General features: G+C 24.1%; 1 protein-coding gene across 1 annotated transcript in view; it reads left to right on the top strand.

Annotated features, from left to right (window-relative positions):
• Window positions 1-24,608, top strand: part of LOC100864856 (uncharacterized) — a 47,260-nt gene that overhangs the window by 2,725 nt on the left and 19,927 nt on the right. The window contains exons 2-4 of the mRNA XM_086912421.1: window positions 1,271-1,512; window positions 3,608-3,631; window positions 3,713-3,877. Of these exons, the coding sequence (XP_086768547.1) occupies window positions 1,333-1,512; window positions 3,608-3,631; window positions 3,713-3,877 (369 nt within the window). The 5' untranslated portion in view covers window positions 1,271-1,332. The remainder of the gene's footprint in view (window positions 1-1,270; window positions 1,513-3,607; window positions 3,632-3,712; window positions 3,878-24,608) is intronic.

The raw sequence follows: 24,608 nt of genomic DNA, 5'->3' as shown, positions 1-24,608 counted from the left end.
GTTAGATATTTGGATATGTAAATGATTGATAATGCATAAAAAAAGGAAGATAATAGATTCAAAGTATTTGAAAAATTTATAAAATATATAAATGTTTAAACAAAACAATTAGTAGAAAAATTAAAAAATAATTCTAGGAATTAAAACAATCATAAAATTTATTTAAAAAACATGCAAAAATATCTATTGAAGCTTATTTATTAAATTATAAGCATTTTAATTTTAAGCACTAAATGAAATGAAATTTTATTTTCGTTACACTTTGTCTTACTTCATTTAAATAAAATTTAAATAAAATTCATTAAATAAAAAATTAAATTGTTTATAATTTAATAAATAAACAGTGGACATTTGTAAACTAAATTTGTTATTTTGTTTATTAAATTGTTTTAATATAGTCTATAATTTTTTAAATTATTTATTTATTTGTTCTATCATATACAACGTGAATAACAATTATTAATGTTTAATTAAATATTGTTAACTATTACTATATTACTTATTACTTATTATATTACTTATTATATTACTTATTCACTTATTATTATTATTATTTCACTTATTATATGAAAAATATGAAAAAGTAAAAGAATAATCATTTTTTCATGTTTTAAAATTTTGAGAAATGATTTTTTTAAATAAATTTTTATTAATTATTTTAAAATTATTGAAATTTTTAACAACACAAAATTTATAATATTCAATTTTTCAATTTATATTCAATTTTTTTAAATTTGAGATTTGTTTTTTATATTTATAAAAGTAAGATAAGAAATCGATATTTGATTAGAAACGATAGACGTGAATGCACTTCATGAACAATAGCAAGATACAGTAGATAGATAGTATGTAGTCAGACCTATCGACGATGCATTGCCATGGAAACGGTACCGTCGCACGAACTATATTATGGTGCATAGTTCGTTGCGTATCTGTTCAGACAATTTCAAAGATAACATTTAAACATAATATGAAAATAACCAATTGATACTTTCGTTTATTACTACAAATTATTATAATTATTTCAAATAAACAATTATAAAATTTGTGAAGATACTTTTACAAGGCATAACAATTCATTATGTAAATCTTGATTTATTTATGGAAAAAAAGTAACGATTGAAAGTCCTTTAAGTTTATTTTATTATCATATTAAATAGATTAAGCTGTAGTAATAATGTGGTAGAAATTTGTATGAATGAATACGTCAAGCATCATACAGATTAGGGATGTATATCGGTAGGATTACAATGATGTGTTTGTACTTTAGGAAACAGACGAAAGAGGGTGGAATGAGGAGATTTATCCGGTGACCTCGTGCCACGCGTGGTAATGCTACTGGCAAGCGGTGCTTCAATACCGACCATCGCCGGTACTGTCGAGGAGGAGGAAGAATATGCACGTAGCGAGGCGAACAGCGCACACTACGATGGCTATGTTACCGATCATACCGATCTTGCTTCCGAAATTGATATTGATGAATCCGAATACAGACGGGAGCTTCTCAATGATGTATGTGAGAAAAGCATTGTTATACTTATATTATTATAAATTTCTTTTTAAAGAAATCTATAACACATAATCAATTATTATTATTGAAAAGATTATATATATATAACATTATAGTAACATTATATTTTTAGTAATATTAAAACTTTTATATTAAAACTTTTATTTTTTAAAAAAAATATTAAAACTTTGGTAAAACATGTATTTCTAATACATATTAAGTTTGATATATACTACACAATATTATATCTTTTGATTTATAGAAAGATATATATTTTTATTACATTTGCGATCATTATTAATTTTTTTTATTTACAACAGATTAAATTGATATTGGTTTTTTATAAATTTGAATTTATATCTTTTGCGAAAATTATTAAAATTAGAAATGCAAAAACTATAAAAAAAAAAATTAATAGTATAATGTGAGATATTGTGTGTTGAATATATGTATCCTTAAAAATTATAAATATTTAATTTATACATACTAAATTCGTAATCATATTTTTTATAATAAAAAGAATTTCATACTCCTTTTAAAATTTTTTTTTTGAATTTTTAAATAATGGTAATTTATAATATAATAATAATTTGATTTAATGTATAATATCTATATAAAAATTATAAATATAGATATATTATTTATATAAAATTTTATTTATTTTTTAATATATATTTAAAGCAATATTAATGATTTATATTTGTTTTTATATATTAAAATAAAAATATTTACTAATTTAATTCTAGTTGCAATTATAAAAAAAGTTTATAAAAATAATATAAAGTTCATAATAGGAAAATAGAAAAATTTAAAAAATGAAAAAAAATGAAAAAAATTTCTGCTTTTCAATAAAAAGCAATTTTAAAATTTAAGATACTTTGATATATAACTAAAATTGATTTATTATTTAATTTTTAGAGATTGAAGATTAGATAATTTGTAAAAAAATTTGTTTTGATATTCATTATATATTTATTTTTTTAAGTTTTTTTTTTTTTAATTTTATGGATTTTTGATTTATTTCTAAAAAGCTTATATATTTATCCTTTCAGTTTTGTACTTAGTTGTAATAGTTATTTCTTTTTTCAACTAGATGGTGTGCCATGTAACTTGGGCAAGTCATAATTTTAAAATAAAATTTTTATATGAAATATGAATGAATTTTAAAAATGGCATTTTAAAGATTTAGAAATTGTCTCTATTTTTTTAAATAAATTTTAAATAAAAATTTTAAATGATGTATGTTCTAATATTTTATATAAATTGATATGTTTATTTATTCTTACAAAAGAAAGTTAATATTAATTAAAATAATATTTTAAGATCATTAATTTGAAGATATTTTAGTTTTAATTATATAATATTTAACATATAAAAAAAGTATAAATGCATACCTATATCATTTTGTGTTTCTTTTATTTATATGTACTGAATTTTACAAAATTAATTAAAATATTTTGTAATTTTATAATATCGACAGAAAATTTATTTTTTATATTAATTAAATTTAATTTTTATATTAAATAATATAAGAGTATTTAATAATATAAGTCTCTTTAATATAATGTATTTTCTTGATATTCTTTAATAAACGTGATATATATATATTTATTTATTATATATATATTTATATATATTTTTTAATATGATTTTCATATATTTTTATTAAATTATATTTAGGAAAAACAGTACATAAAGCTATTAAAATTTTGTAATTTTTAATTTGTAATGAATAAAATTGATGATTTATAATAGATAAACTTGAAAGATGATAAATGATAATTCAATATTTAATTAATTTTAACTTTATTTATATTTAGAATTATTATATTAGTAAAAATTTATAATGAAAAAATATATATTAATTCTAAATAATTTTGTTGCTTATATTTATAATATCTTTAGAAAGACAAAAATTTAAATACATTTATACATTAGATATAAATAAATTTTTAATCTTTACATTATGAAATGAATTATGTTTCATTTAATAACATTAATAAATATATCTAAATTTTTTATAATATAATTTTATAAAAATTTAAAAAGAATTTAAAAACGACATCAAAGTTTACATTTTCTTTTATTTGGTTACAGAAATGGCGAATGCTCTTCGACAAGGTACGTCTATGAATTATTCGACATTTATTATTTGGAAATCAACTTACACGATATGTTGCATGATTGAGTTTTTTTCTTTAGTTTGATCCCGAAGGTTTTGGCGAGATACCGGTGGAGGATTTTTTAGCAGCTTTAAAGAGTGCCGAATGGAAAACTGAAATACCGCCAAATAAACGGGATATACTTCTCACTAGAGCAAAGGAATCACGTGTTGAAGCGGTAACGTTTCAGGATTTCGTCAATGTGGTGAGTAGATATATTCAGATTTCAATAAAATTATATATTCATAGGAACATAGAAAAATATATATATATTCAATAGAAAATTATATCTTATATAAAAGAGATATTTATTTACCTATATTTTTTATCACTTTTTTATTCACAATTGTTCAAAATAATACAAAAATTTTATTAAAATTTAATATAGAAATGAAGATGCATTTTATATATTGATGAATTACTTGTCATTTATCTTTAAAATAGATTAAAAAACAACATTTTTTTATTTATTGAATCATATTTTGTGTTTTCGATAAATTAGTCACATATTTATAATTTAAAGTTTCTATTTTGTAAGTTTGAATATTTTATATAAGTCACAATATATATATGCCTTATTATTTTCGTATTTTAACTTTCAAATTGTATTATTTAATTGTAACCAAAACATTTTCATTTGGTTAAATAATGAAAAAATTCGTATTATGATAAAATCAACTTTAAAGTTACTTTGACTTGTAAAATATTAATATATATAAGGCATTTCTCGTTCCATAAAAATTTTTCAAATATTTGAACAGCTAAAATAAATTAAAATATAAGTTAAAATATAAAATATAAAAATAAAATATAAAAGGTTATATCAGAAATATAAAATATGATTAAAAAAATGGTAACATATATACATTATTACTAATGTAATATAAAATAAGGATATTCTTATATCTATTTTTAGATTCGTTTATTAAATTCAATAATATATCGAGAATAATATTAAAATTTTTTGAAATAGAAAAAATATAAGTTAAATTTTTTCTCATTTTTCATATTTTATCAATATAAATTATCAATATAAATAATATTACATAAATAATATTTTGCTATAAATAAAATAATATTTTCTTAAGAATTTTATTTTTAATATTTCTATTTTATAATTGAAAGATTCGGAAGCCAATTAGTGTAATATTAAAAATGATTTATGTAGTTTAAGAATTTCTTTATTATTTAAATTATCAATTGATAAATTAATATTATAAAGTGAAATATTAACAGAAAATGTGAACAATAAAGAGATTTTTTAATTGTATAATATAACTGATTAGTTGCTTCTAAATTTTCTGATTGCTTCTAAACTCTCTATTTATATAGATAATATATTATATCAAATGAATTTGCTGTATTTGGAATATTTTACATATTATTGATAAAAAATTAAAGATATTATAATATTTCTCTAGTTTTTTAACTCGTTTTCGAATCTATCAATTTATCAAAACATTGATATAAATACAAAATACGATTTTAATCTTAATTAAATCCAAACAACCGGCCAATTCGCATAAAAGCATCATGTACGATTATAATCTGCTTAAAAATGCGTGTCAAAAATAGGATACGAGCATCAAATTTACATCGATTTTCCTGAAAGAAACTCAAGGATCGTGTATCGGCATACAAGACGAGACGAAACGGATCGAAAAAGGTTTACCGGTGGTTAAATAGACTTATTCTGCTCGACGAACAAGCTTCAGGAAACTTTTCATTGTCCGTTTTATTTGTCAATTCGAAAAATACGGCTATGCTCTGGAATTTCGTTCTTCATGGTACTAGAAAGGCGATAAAGAGATGGACGGTACGAAAAAGGGAGATCCTTTTTGCAGAAAAGGGAATACGACGAAAAACTGGTAGATAAATATCGGGAACAATGATAATCTCACCGTTTAAAGGCACACAACGACACGGACACAACCTCTTTGTCTGCTTGCTGACAACTTTTTGGCGGTTTCCTCCTACTCTCCTTTTTTTTCCCTTGATCCCTGGTTGAGGTAAGCAGATCTGACATTGAGTGGCAGAAAATTGTCCGCGTACAAATCGAAATGATTCAAATCGTAGGTTAAACAACGCGTAAAGGGATTTCTCGGGTAAAACCGCGCTTCATAAAGCTGGTATTGACATTCCGCACAGATTTTATCTATCATATCCGTGTTTCCCAAAATTATCTCGACTGTAGTTGTATATTTTCCTCGACAAAATCGACGATCAAATCCATGGATATTATATATTTTTTGTTTCGTTCATTTTTTTCTTTTGTTTCTTTTTTTTTTCTCGTGTGGTTTCGTTTTGCCTGATTTTTCTTGGTTTCTTTTGACTTTATTGAAGTAACTATCCCAGTATATATACTTCACTGTTTTATTTTTAACGATGCTTTCTTTCGTTTCATTGCTGAAATCTTGGATATTCGTGAATTATGAATAAATGAAATGGATGGATGAGAACAAGCTGCGAGAAATATTTGATCACATAAAAAAATGTTGTATTGAAAAAAATTAGAGAATTCTTTAAAATGTTATTAAATGCTTAGTTAAAAAATAATTGGAAAAGAATGCGAAAAGTTTAGATTTTAAAAATATTTATATTAATGTTCAATTTCATAAAATTTATATTTTTTTCAATACTTTTTATATTCTTGTTTAATTAATTTTATTTATTATATTCTTTAAATAGTTTAACAATTATTGGAACAATAATTAAATATTGAATGTATTAGAATGTATATATTAATTTTATAATATAAATCACAATAAAATTTTACATAATATAATATAATATTTTACAATATGATAATATAAATTATTTTTAGAATTTGATAAGTGTTATAAATGTTTTTATATTTTATTATTTTTTTATTTTAAAATCTATCTTGAAAATTTATATCATTTAATAATAAGCATTATATTTTGTATATTTGTCTTTATCTTATTACTATTGAAATGAATTAAATCTTACAAAACACTAATCTTTTTATCTAATCCTTTTTTTTTGAATTGATTTACTGAGGTAAAATTCAACTACAAGATTATTCAGCAAATGTAAGATTTGCAAATATTATTGTATTTAGTAAAAAAGAAAAGATTTTCTATACAGATGTTTTTCATATATAAATATTTTTCTTGTATAAAAAGATTTTATTTTTGAAAGAATTCTTTTAGAATAGTTTTTTTTTTTTATTTTGTTTAAATAAGAATTTATCCTTTTGAAAAAAAAACATTTTGTTTCATAAGCGTTTTTTTTTGTTCAAAATAATTGTTTCAATTTTTTATTTTTTTTCAAATTTTTATGAATATTTATTGACATTTTGATATTTTTTATATTTTACATTATACATTTTCATATTTTTTATTGATATTTTTTTTAACTTTATAATTTTTTTAAAATAAAAATTTTAACATTTATAGGCAATTTTTTTTTAATTCCTCGTTATGATTTTCATTTTTTTTTTTAATAAGAGAATTAAATCTTTTGAACTATTTATATATTATAAGCTTTATATTATATTTTCTGGCCAAAAATTATAGTTTCTGGCCAAAAAATTAAAATTAATTACAGTTACAATTTCCAAAATTTTTCGTGTTTCGATGAAATTTAAAGGCAATAATTAAAAATTTAATGACTATACTATCATTCTTTTAATATTAATCCAATTGAAAATATTTGGAGTTCACTTAAAATATTTGTATACATATGATCAGTCTCCACATTATTTAAAAAAAAAGATTTTAGATATTTGATAAAATCATTCAAAAATAAAAAATATAACAAAACAATGTATATAAAGCACATTGTAAAATCAAATCAAAAAAAAAAAAAAAAAGAAATACAAATTATCAACATATATATACATTACAATATGTTTATACATTAGTAATTAATAAAAGTTATTATTAAATTTGACAAAAAAGTTGAAAAATGTTGGAAATGGTCTTTACTTTTTCTTTCCAGTCTCTATATAAATTATTTCTATATAAATTATGAATAGCAAAAAAAAATTTTATCTTTATATTTTCCGTCCTATAATGCTCAGATATCCATATACATATATTCCAACGATAGCTACCGTACTTTTCACGATAATAGTGTTGAAGAGAGCGAATCATATACATACCTATCCTTTTTTATTCGTGTTTGTTATCCACAGTTGAATACCAGGAATTCGATTCTTTTACCGCACACGAGACGACACAGTGTGATAGGATTAAACCCGCAGGTGGTTAAAGGTAGACGCAATTATTCAAGAGTATGGAATCGCAAGCATTCTCCGCGCGGTAGTATGATTTACGGTCGACAGGATCGAACAGCGGTAACCAGGATTTCCGTGCATGCGCCTCTCTTACTCTCATTGCACTATATAACGCTTGCATACTTATTATTTCACACGACCACGAACAAACGTGATAATCTTGTTTGTCGTGCGACTGACGGTGCACATATTTTACGCTATATAAGGCTGTAACAATGAGAACAGAAGAATAGGGATAGTATTTCCTGAAATTTCGCCCAGTACTTTCAATTACCGCGCAATCTGTTATCGTTCCACGCTTTGTTTTATCATTTGTTATTTCTTCTACCTTCGCGTTTTTCGTTGATATCTGCGTTTGCGGATAGGTTTGTATTGTATCTATGCATTGTTTTGAATGTATCCACGATATAATTTTGTTATTAAAGAGACAAATTCTTTTGAAATTTAATTAATTGGAGATAGTAAGAGTAGAGACAGTTACTGTGTTTATTGAAGTTAATCTTGAGGTTTTTATTAAATTAAACCAATATTTTTCATTTTTTCCACTTCTTAAGATATATATTATCGATACAATTCTTTTTTACATAAAATATTTAAAAAAATCTTAATTATCGATCAACAAAATGATAAAAGAAATTCTTGAGTTATTGTGTTATTGTGTGTTGAAAAAGAATAGAAGAGTACTATGTGTTAATTAGTGATGCATTTCAATTTTTAGTACAGTTTTTACGAAAACTCAAAAAGTCATAGTTGTTTAAATATTACATAGTAACAGAAACAAACTTAGAATTTATTTCAATTAGTAGACTCATAATATAAAATAATATTAATATTATATATTAATAAAAAATAAAATTTAAAAGAACTTACTTAATGATTTCTTTAACTTTAAAAACTTTTCTTAAGAACATTGATTGTTTAGATTTAAAGTTTTTAGTTTCAAAAAATATAGAATTTTATAAAAAGTTAAAAATCTTCTTAATAGAGAAAATTTGATTATTTATAAAACAAATTTCTTTCTATATAATTTGTGATAATATTTAATTTAGTTAATTTGGTGCACAATAATTTTATATTATATTTTTTTCTAACATATAATTTATATGGAATTCATTTTTTAAATCTAGGAATAATAGCAAATTTAAATAAGGAATTTCTATTTTTTAACAAATTTTTTCCATTATTTTACTTAAAATATTTAGAAATTTTCTAATTTGTGTTCAAATAACATTTGAATAGCAAATTAACGAATAATTGTATTCTTCATTTGTGCTTTTTCTCTCGAATATCAGATACAATCGATATAGTATATCTATTAGCTATACCATAAATGAATCCATTTTCATTCAATCGTCGCATTCAAGATCATCCAAATAAAGCGATAACTGGGTGCAGAATCGAACAAAGACGCGCGAGACAAAGGGACTTGGAGGAGGATCCTTTGCTGACCTGCGATTAGCAATTAGCTCTGACGAAGGTGGTCACTCGATGTTTGCGCAGTGGTGAACCGGCTATTAAAGAAGAGGATCGAAAATAATCGTGGAATGAGAGACGAAAGAAGAGGAGGCACACGTAGTCAGCACTTAGGTGGCCTTTGCCAGAGTTTCGGCAAGTCGGTGATTCTGGACACGATCTCGGTGGTCCTCCGTCCTTCTTGTTTTCGTGTCGGTCGCTCTTCCTAAGGTAATTTTTTCCTCTTGCTCACCGCCACGTCCAAACCATCTCGAGACTACTCTCTCCTTTCCTCTTTCCGGATATCAATTATGTCCCTGTGAGCCTTGTGCATCGCTATGAAAGAGACCTACCGGTGTGTGTCTCACCTCCACGAAGAGAATCCCGAGCTTGCCTCGTTATCCCTCGCCGTGGGCGTCGAAATCCCTGTGTAAGGTCTCTCAGGAGCTACAAAGTGCAATTTAAGAAAATTCTCTCCTCTCCTTTCGCCTCCACTTTTGCCTCCTTTCGTCTCGTTATAGCCTTCACTTTGTTGCCCCTTCTTGTTCCTAAATCTTGGCGATAAATCGTACTACTGTCGGTCTTCCGCGGGCAAACTTATTTACCGAAGTTATACGACTTCGTCTATTCCATTTTACCTCGAGTCGCCGACTCTGTTTCTGGACATTCTTTCTTTCTTCCGTATCATTGTCGCGACAGATGTTTCATATCATAATGCTACTTTTTTATAGAAGCAAAAATCTGTATATCTGTATAGGATTGCGTATTGATGATTTCACTTTGCATACGACTGCAAGAATTGAAAAATTAAATAATTCAAATTTTATTGAGTAATGCGAATTATTATAATAATAATTTCCAAAGAATTGATGTTATGAAAAGATGCATACATCTTTTATATTGTTTTCATATAGAATATGATAATATGATCATATAGATATGAAAAAAAATTTTTTTGATCAAAATTTTGAAAGTCATTGGAAGATTGCATTTTTTAAGTTATATTGCATCTTTAATTACGAATATATTATATATTTATAATGGCGGAACATTAAAATCTTCAAAAATCTTTATTAAAAATTACTTATTAACATCAACCATGTTTCATAAAATTTATGTGTCGTTATCTGTTGGCAGCAGCCATAATTAAAGGATTAAATATTTAAATGCCATATTTTCATGTCCTGATTAATGAAAATGAAGTTTCGAAATATAAAGTGACTTTAAAATGAGTGATAAAACGTAATATAAAAAAATATCCATTTTTTTGTATAGTGTCAATCATTTTGAAATTCTCTAATTATTACTATTATTATAAAGAATCCGTGAGAATCCGAAAATATTGAATACATTCGAATTAAAAATGCAAGGAATTTATATGAGATTTGAATTCTTTACATTAAGTATACAGTCGACACATATAAATAATAATTGTTATGTGCTATTATATAATAGATTATGCACTTTATGTACTCATTGTTTTTCGTTCTTCGAAAAGATATATTTTAATTCGCTCTTATGATGTATATTATGAAAGAAAAATGTCTTTAAATTGATTAATCAAATGAATTATATCGAATGGAAAGCAACTAGTAGATATTAAATTATTTATGTTTTTCTTTATTCTTTATTATGTAACAAAGAATATTATTGAATTTACAATTTAAAATCAAAATGTTATTCGAGTTTTCGAAATTCTTGTGAATCTTGATATTAAATATAGAAAATCTATATTTAACTCTTGACATTCTTCAGTCATGAAATATTTTCGATTTGAAGGAATTCGATTTTTATGAAAGTTTTAAAAAATTTTAAGGACTTTAAATTATCTTATATATATATAAATAATTTTTTATATTTTTTATTATAGTTTTATATTTTTAATATTATTATGAAATTATATAAAGATATATGAAGATGATTTATAAAAATGAATATAATTTTAAAATTTTGAGAAAGCACAAATACATATAAAAATGCATATTATATAACTCAATATTTAATGTGAATTTTATCAATTCATATATATAATTCAATATTTTTAATATTTTTCGTTTTTTCAAAAAATCTTTTAAAAATTCAATTATTCAAATATTTAATATAATCCAAAATCAGATCATTTTAATTAAATGTTTCAATAACTACAAAATGGTAGCAGAATATTAGAGTTTAAGTAACTTTTTAATGTAATTAGAATATAATATAATACTATTGCCATACATTATTCTTTTGTATAATCTTCCTTAACTTGATCCATTTAATCAATTTTTTGATTCTTTGTTAGAAATAGATCTCATTATTTAAATGAAATTTCTTTTTTTAAGGGAGAATTATTTCTAAAAATTTCTTACACTTTGATAGTTTTATTAACTTTTCCATTAGTTTTATCTTTAGTTTTAAAACTTAAATCTCGATATCATATTGAAAATTAATTTTTAGTAATATAATACGATCAATCTTTTAATTTAATAGAAAATTTTTCCAAATGGAATAAAATTAATATTTTAAAATTTATATTTTAAAATTTGTCACAAATTAAAGTAAAATACTTTAAAAATGATAATTTATAAAGCTCGATACAGAATTATTTCATTTGACCACATATTGATCATTTTCCAATATCTATGTCAGCTATTTTTTCAAACGTAAATATAATGACACACAAAAGAAGAAGTTTAACTTTTTTAAAATGAATTTTCTTTTAGAAATAAATTAAAAATAAATTTTAATAATACAAAAGATGGCAAATTGAAAAATAATTGTATATAATATTTAAATATACAATATATCTATAAAAATCTATAAGAGATTTCTTGTTAGTAATACTAGAGAAATTGTGTAATAAGATAATCTCTGTTAAAGTTATTTTGAGAGATATATAATCTTATTAGTCTCAATAGGATTATCATCATTTTTTATTTTCAAATTTTTATATGAAATGCAAGATTTTAACTTAACTTTTTAACTTTAATAAGTTTTGTTGATTTTCATGGAAATGTGAAAATCTACATACAAATTTTTATTCTGGAAACTACTTATTGAATTAAAAGTTTTTATTTTTTGTTTTTCTAAAGTCTTATTTTGGCTAAATTCTATATTTAAATAAAATTAATTTTTCTTTAAAATATTACCTATTTTAATTTATTTATCTATCATTATTAATTTAAAAATTAATTTTGTAATATTGAAAATTATAAATATAATTTCTTTTTTGTAAATTTTTTCTAAATTAGAATATTAATATGAACATTTTAATGTATTTTTTATCTTTTATTTAATTTTTATTCTTAACTATAATTATTATTGCTTATTTGTAATGAGAAAATTACTTAATCATGATGGAACCAAAAAAATTTTTAACGTAGCCTGTTAAATATAGTTGTTTTTAAATTTTTTATTGATCATGAAAAAGTATCTCTAAACATTGTCAATACCATGGTCACATGAATTGTAACCACAAGAGCTAAGAAAAAGGAAGAAAAATATTTTTTTCTCTTTTATTTATTTATCATATCCAAAAAAATCGGGGTATTGCAGGACCAATAACGCAAAAATTTTGCTAAAAATGTTCAATCTCTCAGTTATGTCATCCGAGCTAGCGATATCCTTGCACGCACTTTCACGACAAATCGCCGACATTCCGCGGTGCATTTTCCCGTCGCATCTCTGTTCCTTGGCGTTATTAAGTGTAACTAAGCAACAGTGTTATTATCCATTATGAAAATCCATCCGCTTGAAAAGGGTCTGGGACCCTTTGTTCCATTCCTGTTCCTTCGAGGAGAGAAACAACGTAGAAGAATTCCGCGCGAGGCGGTGCCGACCTACGACCCCATTATGCACGGCCCGGACAGGGCGCGTGATTCATAATATTAGATTCGAGTCGGGGCCGAATAATGTAAATGCCACGTAGAAGGGCCGTATATACGCGAGGGGGGCCCCGTTGGAACAAGCGCAGGGGCGTCACGTTGGCGGCGAATGTAACGATGCGGCGACAACGATGAGGACGACGCCATCGGCAGAAACCCTACTAGCCACCCACACCCACGTCGGACCCTTAAATCTCCATTCTCAGGCGCGCCCCGATCCCTTTGAGCCATCCACCGTGCCCCCTGTCCTCTCTTCTATACCATGTACACCTCGATTCCTCGTATATACATCTCCGGTTCTCGTGCACGAACGAGGGGCCTACATCGCGCCGGTACCGCACTCTATCCACTGCTGATTTAAACTGTGAACACTTTTGCCTCATTTATGAGCCTTTGTCTGTTCACGGGCATGACAGACTCGGCCATTATTAATGAGACGTTGATTTTCGAAACGCGTCGACCCCTAGTTTAGAACACGGTTGCTCCGCATGATGAAAATTTCAACGCCGTTCTTCGTATATAGTTCTCTTTGTATACAATTCGGCTTTCTGTTGCGTGGCGTGTCGATGTCACGGATTGACTGCCACTTCGCTCGTGGTATACTTGTGTATATTTAACTATGATCGTGTTTACGTTGTTTAGAAGCGTTTTATGTACTTTCTAGGATAATATCAGTCGGATGTTAATTTTTAATTGTTATCATTTGGATGATGCTTAGAAGGTTTATTATAAGTGATGTTTGCAAATTGTTTGCTATTTCAGATTAAGTAGTTTTTAATCAGTTAAATATAATTAATTTTCTATTGGTATTATAATAATCACAAATAATCAATAATTTGAATAAAGCGATTTGGAATATTTTATTTTAATTTGTATTTTATATTTTACATAACGAAATGCATAAATTATTTATCGTGTAATATATTAAATACAATATTAAAATTAAATATTCTAAAATTAAATTATTTAATTGTAAATTCAATTCAAATTATTAATAACTCAATATTGTGATTTTAATTAAACGTACTTATATAATTTAGGATTCTATTAATCTTATCCATGTAATTATATTAATTCTATATTATATAGCATAATATATTATATTCTCAGTATCATATTATATTTTGAGAATTTAATAGGTATTAATTGTAAGTATACTCTGCATTATATAATTATAATGAAATATGCTTCTGAAATATTTGAAATTTAAAGGAATTTTATTTGCTTGTAGTGAGCATTATATTAGTATTAATTGATTCTAAATTATATCTTTAATAAATATAATTATTAAATTTTTATAATAAAATAAATTTAATAAATACACCCTCGTATATTTTAAAATCAATGATAAATTTAATTATAAATCTTGAAATATTTTCAATACAAATTTGTTTTACGAATAAATTTTTTTGAATAAATATCTTTATTTTTTGTTTATTTTAAAAAGAAAAAAACTCTCAGCGTATAAAAATGACTTATTTCAATATAAAATAATAACTTTAAAATGAATTTAAAACATATTAATATAGATATATTATGTGATTTCTTAAACAATGAGATCAATATAAACCCTTTAGTAAATTCTAAGTCTAATAAGTCTAAATTAAATTGAAATATATCAGTGAAATTTATGAATAAAAATATTATTATTCCTAATTACAATTATAATTTTTTCAATATAATTAAAAAAATAAAATAAATGAATGTTAATAAAAAACATTTATTAAGAAATTGGTTTTAATTACAGCAATGATCTTTATATTGTATATTTGTAAATATATATTTTTAATAAATATACATATATAAAAATATTTCGAATATCTATCTCATGATTTATCTATTTCTAAATTATTCATCAATTTATTTATACTTATATATTCCATTCCATTCACATAATAAAAATTTATCAACCAATCTTTTTGTCCATTTTATATTCATTTACAACAAAATAATCTATATAATAAAATTCAGTTCGAGAAGCGAGAAAAATAGATTACGTATCATGAATTCGGAAAAACTTGTCCGAGTCATAATTGATCGGGAATATTTATTTTAAATTGGAAACTTCGAAAGTCGACCGTGATGTAAAACCAGTTAACTAATTTCCAAGGAAATTTGCAAGTAAAAATCCCTATTGCGTCTAATTTCCCGTTTCTCACGGGCAAATATCAAAACGACTTCCCCCTAAATATGTCGCCTAGAGTTATTTACCGAAGCGAAGTTCCAGCGAGATATTTCCTACCGAGTGAGCGAAAGTCTCTGGAACTTAACGATTTCCAGCCCGTAGATTTATCACGATCGGCTAACTAATTGTCCTGTTAGTTTCGTATATATAACCCATTGGCGAACGTGAACCACGCCATTGGAGGGAGAGACAAGATTCCCCTATTAGAGGACAATCGGTTGACGGGATCCTGTTAAAAGCATTTTTAAATACACGATCCTATCTATGTGGATCGAAAATTTCATGGTCATTGACTCGTCGTCTCGTCTCTGTTTATCACGAGGGCCATGGCCAAGCCACCCAGACTTTTGGGCGACCCTGTAAGATATAAAAAGAGCGAGAGGTGTCCAACTCGCGTGTGTATTCCTAGTGGTTCAGATGGACCATGAAATTAAGAAAACGTATCTTGGCCATCGTTACGTTTCCCTTCGTTTTCATCCTATCGTTATCCCTCGATCGGAATCGGTTGAACTTCATTTGCTCTGACTTTAAAAAGTCCGAACGACTTCTAATTAGTGGGACAGTCGAAACAAAATATGCCCAATCTTAGAAACGTTTAAGATAGAGAACATCGATCTGTCGAGTCGCATACCAGATCTCGGGACGAGAAAGACCCCGATAAGATAACGTTCCTGCCGTTCTTTCTTGTTCCTTCTTTTTTCTCTCTTTCTTTTCTTTTTCTTTATTTTTCGATTGTAGCAGTGTCTCTCAACAATTCTTGAAGAGAAGATTCCATTTTATAAGTGTAGATATATAATTACATAACATATTATAAAGTGTAGATATATAATGTTTATATAAATAAAATGTCTTAAGTTTTTTTCTAAGATATTATCACTATCATCCATAAATAAAAATGAGAAAAAAAAATATTTTATAATATAATATAATATCTCATAAATATTTATTAAAAAGTTAATAAAAATGTAAAACGACAATAGATTGATTTTTCGTTTGATAAAATACAAAAATATTGTTGAGTTTTGAATATTTAAAATCATTAGATCAAATCGTATAATAGATTTGTGGATGATGATAAAAAAAAATTTATTAAATATGAAATAATATATCTCAAAAATTAATATTAAGGATTTATAATATAGGTTTATAAAAATTAAAAAAAACCAATAAATATTTGTAATGCAATAAATTTAATTTTTCATGAATATCAATATAAACTATAACAAATGATAAACTGAATCTATTTTTATTTATAATAATATCGAATAAAAAAATCAATTTTTTATTATTTCTTATATTTTGATTTTTCAATAATCAATCATTTATAGATATATGTTTATATAAATTTTTTTTTTATTTTTACATATAGATAAAATTTTGAAGAAATTATATACATATAATTATATGCATTTAAAAATTGTATATTTATTATTATATATTACTATATATAATGTTAATTAAACTAATATTATAATGTTTTAATAAATTTAATAAAAATATTTAGTGAAATATTAAGTGAATTAATAAAAATTAATGTATATATAAAAAATAACATATAAATATATGTTTATATATAAAATATTAAATATGTATGATTAATTTCCATTACAATAGGTCATTTTTATTCATAATATTCTTTTATAATTCATATTGAAATAATAAATGTTAAAAATTTTCATATTATAAAATTTTCTACATTAATAATTACGAATAAAAATAATTATGAAAGATCCGCAAAACTTCGTAATTTTCTTGAGGGTGGCAGATACAAGTTGGGAAACACTGGTTTATAGGAACGATCATCATTCTTATAATTTTATTTCATTAGAATTGATCATTTCAAAGTAAAATGATTTTGTTTATTGGCGATAACTTTGAAAAAAGCGTTTGATACAAGATAAATTGTCGGATAAAGATTAAAATATAATTTGCACATTATTCGAAAACTCGTAGATAATTAAGATAAGAGAAAAATAAGATCTTATTATGATATAAAATTTTTCTATCTTTCTAATTATCTCGTAACATGGTTTATCATAATAATTTTTAAAAATTAATTTGATATAATTTTAAATAATCTTATATCATATTTTGTTTTTTATAATTTGTATACTTAAATTATAGGAGCTTGCAAAATTGGTTATACACACTGTGCTTATAAATCCAAATAACGAAATTTCATATTATTCAATAACTTTTCTATATTCATAATTATTCTCATAAAATTAAACTTTATAGAAAAAGTTAATGAAAATGTACATAAATTAATATTATATCTTATATATCTATAATGAGCATTAATTAAACTTTCTGATGTTTTATTAGCCACTTAATTTCATTATTTTTATCATCTATTGTCAGATGAAAATTAATGAAATTTTATGAAAGCATGTTTCATACACTATTCATTTATTTTTTTTTTTTTTTTTATAATTTACATGTAATCTGAGTTATTCGAAAGAGATTAAACAGCATAACCGGTAGAATGAGATGTTGTTGAAATATTATCATGATCTCACGATCCTGTGACACAATTCTCGTTAAAATAGATCGTACAAGGTAGATAGAACGCTTGCTTAATTACTGTTGGATACATCACTGGATAGTCTTTTTTCATTTCACCTTTTTCAGATCGATACTTGTCATTTACTAACTTATTTTCGTTTATTTTGCTCCTGAAACTAGCTGTCAGAAGATAGACATATCGTATCAACTAACAGAGTAAAGTATTTTAACCTGTCGAACATTCTTTCATGTTAGAAAGAATATTGATTTTTCTTTCTTTAGTACTTTCTTCATACTTATTAAAAGGAAATTAATATTTTTATATTCCTTTTATTAACAGTGAATTATATAAAATTTTTATCGAAATGGAAGTGCTCATAATTATTAACATTTTGTATAAATATTTTTTTATTAAAATTAAAAGTGAGTCAAGTTTAATGATGAAATTTATTAAATTTGTAAAATGTTACATAAATATTACGTAAGTATCAATAATTTGATTTTCTTTTCTTTGTCTCTATATAGAATGTTATTTTTTTTATTTATTATATTATGCTATATGAGTTATATCATTGTTAAAAATATTTCAATTTTAAATATTAAATTAGTAGAAACAATTCATTATTAATTCAAATATTAATAACCTAATTATTACTATTATATATATAATAAACATAGTTTATTATTATTATTGTTGTTTTGCTAATTTATAAAAATATATAGTATAAAAATAAATTATAAATCTTTTAAATTTTTAATAGATCTATAGCTCGATAAGTGCTGCCACCTTACGGGTGGTTGGTTTAAATTTTGAGGGCTGTATGGTGTCGCCCACTGACGAAGATTATGAGAAATTTTCGAGGAATCTTTATTTTTTTAATAGTATTATATTTATTTAAACTTGACCTTAGAATTTGACTTTTCATAATTGCATAAGTGTTCTATCAATATTATATACATTTCCATTCATTAATATTAATATTAATTTAAAAAAAAATTTAATAAGAAATTATCTAAACATTTATTATTGCTTAATTTTTTATTACTTTATTATTACTTTAATTATATTATATTTATATTATATTATTTCATTATTATTTAAAAAATTATTTCATTAATATTTAATTTCGAATTTTACATTAATATTTATTATAATGAAAACATCTCGCATATTAAACTTTTATTAATTTTCTTTATTTTTTTATTAAAACCATAGTAGATTTGCTCTTGAATGGATTTTATTCACTTTATTTTTTAAATATTTTAAATTTGAACAAAAAAAAATTACAGAATAATTGTTAAAAAAGCAGAAAATCAGATATCGATGCATCAAAAAATTCATAACGAATCATAAATATATATAATGATATATATATCATTACACGTATATATAAGATAATATATTTGTGAAACATTTTTTAAGAATTGTTTCTAAAAAATTAATATAAAATACAATATAAAAATAAAAATATCGATTGAGATTTATTTACTATTTTATTAATTAATAAATAATTAAAATTCACATTAAGTTATAAATAATTAAAGTTTACAAATTAAATGAAACATTAGAGATATATAGAAACAATTTTATTTTAGCTTCATTACTGTCTCGTTCTTTTTCTGTGTACTTCATCTAATGCAAATTTAAATTTTTTAAATTTTCTGAAAAAGAAAAAATAAATCGAAAAAGATTACTATTCCATCAAAAAATTAACATTTTAACAATAAGCATTTGTAAATAAGTACAATTTGTTAATACAATTACACATATAAAAAAAAAATACTGATGGAATAGGAATAGAATCATTGTGAATATAGCAAAATATTAATTTTAAGATATTTTTAGATTTATAAAATTTAAATAGTTTTAGAATTACTGGATAATTAATAAATCCATTCAAAATCTTAAAAATTAACATAATATTGTTTATATTAATATATTAAACATATTATTTTATTGTCATATCGTTATTGACATTGATTAATAAAGATGTGCTCAATTTTCTTGGTAGTTTAATCAATTTGATTATTTGCTGTTATTTCATTCATCGTGAGATTCATTGATGTGTAACGCGATTTCTTAGTTCGCAATCAGCTTAGAGAGCACAGTGAAATCGATTTTGACCGGTGAACCGTAGGAAATCGTAATAAGGGCTGTTGAAGCAAGAGCGAACAAGAGCCATCTGTTGTCGGCGCGGTCTGCGACAAAACAAACAGCTTGCCAATTATGGGGTGATTTTGGGCCTGCTCGACATAATTTGGACCGGCGAGGAGGACAAAGGCGGCTCGTTTCTACCACGCCTACCGTCGTTAAACTTCACGACGAAGAGGGCACGGCCCATAGCTACCACTTTCCTATTCTCTCCTCGTTTGGTGTCTCTATTTACGCCCTCTTACCGACTACTCGTTGGCCTCTTTTATAACCTTAAGGTGGGAGTCCAGTATCCTCGATGGATAGTCAATAATTCTTCGATTGAAGTGGCATACTCTGTTTGTAGCCTTTTAATTTTTTTTTTTTTTTTTTGCGTTTCAATATCTTTGTATAGCATTTTTTATTAAGAGAATTTAATACAAGTGTAATATTTATATAGATCAATATTTTGGTGTGGTTATATTAATTGAGATAATATTCTTCAATTGATAAGCAATTAATGATTATAAATGGTTTTGAATTGTTGCATTAATTGATTTTTTCATGAATTTCATTTCTCAATTTTATTTATAAATATTAAATATTTTTTAAAATTTGAATGAAATTTCTAGAATATATAAATATAAATATATATATATATAAATTAATTTTAATAGTATAACTTAATTTTAATTTATATTATAAACTAATCTATATACAATATTTTTATTATAAAGAAAATCCAAAAAGAAGCATGAAAATAAATTGATATTTGAAAATTATCTATTATTAATAAAAATAGAAATAATTATTACTATTAATAAATAGGAATATCTACGAATATATTTTTTTACTGATATTTTTTTATTTAACATTATTTTTTATTTAGTTTTTTAAAAAAATTTTTTCAAAATTTTCAAAAAAAAAATTATATGTAGATATAATTATTTGACAATATAAGATAATGTATTTAAAATAGATTTAAAATATTTTAAATTTATATATAATATTTAAAATTATTCTGAAATTAAATTTTAATGATTCATCAAAAATATATCAAAAATTTACCGTATATTTTTATAGTTCATTATATCATTTATAAGGATCAATTTGTTCTATGTAACTTTTTATTTTTAAATATTTCAATTTACGATCTCATTATTGCATGAATTGTAGAAAATATTATTATTAATTATGTTTATTATTTTATAAAGTTTATTATTGATAAACTAAATGATTTGTTATAATTTCCTCATTTATTGAATTGATTGACACATTTGTTTTTCTTATTCTAAATTATAAATTATCATTATATTGATTATTATATTTTAATAATGTTATAGAGTATAAATTAATAAAGGTAATAAATAAAAAATAAAATGATAATTTTATTATTTATAATGATATAAATAATATAACTAATTATAAATAATTAAATAATTAAATTATTATCTATATTTTAATAATAAATGAAAAAGTAAAATCAATAAATTTTAATTAATAATTTAAATTAAATCATTAAATAATAACATAAACAGAATTAATAGATATAAAAAATATATTGTTAATTTATAATTTCAACAAGTATCTTATTGATCTTATAATTGCTCTTCAAAAACTTTTTATTTTTAAAATTAAAGAAGAAAAAAGGAAATAGAAAAAAATTGCATATCATGGCAAATTGGCATTAATGTTACAATAAAAGCAGTCTTTAATATATTCCAATAAAAATGAAAGTTGAAATGCACGCTCACGCATGTCATATTTTATCGAGTTGTGTTTTCAATGAGAACGATTACAATTTATACATTTTTTTTGTCTTTTCGTGGAAAAATTTCCACGAAATTTCATAAAAGTCATTTATACTATATTATTTGTATTTGATGCAGAATTTTGATCATGTAACATTATTTATAATATTTTATCCAGATTTATTTATCATAAAAAAAGAATTGAATTTATTGAAACTACATTACGGGTATTTATTGTTTTCAATTTGTACTTTAGAATTATTCATTCGAGACTATATGTTCATGCCATAAATTAAATTAAATTGCCTCGTGAGAAAGTAACGATGTAACAATCGAAGTGCTTGTCGCACATCTCGTTTAAAATACTAATGAGAGTGATAATTAGTTCGTTTGAGTGCAGGTATGCTCCTGTAATATTAATTAAACTAAAGTTGTCCTTTAATGAACTTCGATTATCCGTATTTGTTTAGAAATTAAATTTATCTATTCAAAAATTTGATTCAAATTATAATTAAATTAAATAATTTTAACAAATACGATTTATTACATTTTTTTAAACGCAATTCAAAATTGTTTTAAATTTTGCATTAAATTAAATGTAATAAATAGACTTGATATTTAATTATTTATTTTTATTTTTTACTATTCGGATTCAAAAATTACAATATTTTGTAAATCAAAATATATAATTTAAGAGAAATATATCATATCTGCTCTTATTATTACACTTAGTTTATTAAACTTATCAAAAATTTAGCAATTTCGTTACATGCGATCGAACACAATATAATTGTCTCGCCAAAAAAAAAAATCACCTGGACGAAAAGATACTTGTAAATATCTTGCACCTTGTGACTCCTCACGAAATCGAAGAATTCGAAAGTCGTCATATCGACAAAAGATTTACAATCCGTAATACACAAGGACAGTAGAGGCACCAGCACCGGTCATTGTGCCATTCCGAAAGATGGCTGGTTTCTCGCTGGTTGTAAAGTAGCCATACACCAACGTCGGCTATAGAAAATCAGTTTAACTTATTCCGAATCACGAATCAGCCATTATGGGTTTATAGTGGGAGTCCGGTCAAACCTTCTAATGTTGGATACAATCGCATTTGCGGGGGTTAGTTTGTAAATTTATGTTTTTAACGGGTCGTTGAATGGGGGTGAAGGGAGAAAGACAGAGGGAGTCGAGGTCAGAAATTGCTCGACCATTCAGGTGGTTGCGTGCAAGGACTGCTACCTAGAGTCGTTTGTGGCTCCTCCTTATGGCCGCTCTGGATAGATCTACCGCCATGGAGGACAGAGTGTAGAAGCACAAAAAGAGCGAGAGAGAGAGATATTGGTGCACCTGAGCTACGGGGGCCAGAACTACGTGGACACGATTGAGGGTGGAACGGATGAATGTGTATAAGCACGGAGGCTTCGACCTAAGGGCGGCGAGGAAATCGTGAGAATTGCCAGAATGCCGTGCGTGCTCATCGTCTGCTTTCGGAGATTACCCGGGGATTCGACGCTGCAGGGTATCTGCAATCTATATACGCGTGCCCCTTCATCCTTCTCTTTCTTTCCTTCCTGATTTTCTCCCTCGTTGTGTATTGAGATGTGCGAAGGCGCGAAAATGTACCTGCTAGGTATTTTCCAAGACTTATGGTTGCACGAGTTGTGTTTATTTCACACCGTCGTATTTTCGTTTCTTGGACGGTTTTATCGATAAGATAGATAGCGTTGCCCGATAAATTGATTTAGGAATGGTATTAGTAGTGGTTGAAATGGATGATGCTTTGTTCAGAGATGAAAGGAAGAAATTGGTTTACAAACAATGTGGAAAGCATTGTTAACTCTTAAATGTGTAATGGGCATATAAAATGATTGTATTACAAGTATAAAGAAATATATAAGTATATATAGTTATAAATGGCAATGAAATATTTGGATTATAAAATGATAATTATGATGGTATATAGTACATTAGAAATTAAATAATTTATAATTAAGTATGATAAATTAGAAGATAAGTAAACACAATTAATCATGATAATATTATTGAATCCGAATTATTAATGCATTTATTCATAATATTTATTAATAAAATGATTATATAAGTTTTTTATTTAATTAAACAAATAATAATTCATGATATAAATATAATAAATATAACGATATAAATATATTTATAAAATTTATATGCTTATCTATAGAGTAAAAACTTGTTTGAGATAACAAAAATTATATTTTTTAAAATATAATTCATTATAAATTGAAAATTATAGATAATAAAATTGTCAAATAAATATTATTTCACTTTTCTACTTTTATGAATAGAAACTTTAATATTTAATATAAATCATAAATAAAAATCATAAATAAAAATATATTAATTGTATATATTTTTTAATAAATTTTTAATAAATAATTATTTTTATATATATGGTTTAAAATCATTCAATTTTACCATTTAATTTTTACAAGTTTTAAGCAAATATAATAAATATCGCAAATACATACGTATAAAAGATTGATTCAATATATTATCGCATAGAAAATATTAATATTACAAAATATTGTAAAAATTAACAGCGTAAAATATTGATTGAAGTTAATAATTGCACGAAGCACAAAAACGTAAAAATGGAAAATTACGGTTAGTGGTACTTAAAACGGTACGGCAAATATTTTAATAAACTTTAATCTCATAGAAATCTTGATTGAATTACAAGATTGGAGCATTGCATCGACGCAATTACCATCATTTTAAACGCGCATTTTCATTTCTCAATATATAC

Source organism: Apis florea, unplaced genomic scaffold (assembly GCF_048593485.1).
Source record: "Apis florea isolate Af1SG1 unplaced genomic scaffold, ASM4859348v1 contig_3391_pilon, whole genome shotgun sequence".
Lineage (NCBI taxonomy): Eukaryota > Metazoa > Arthropoda > Insecta > Hymenoptera > Apidae > Apis > Apis florea.
This window is presented reverse-complemented; position numbering and strand designations above follow the sequence as displayed.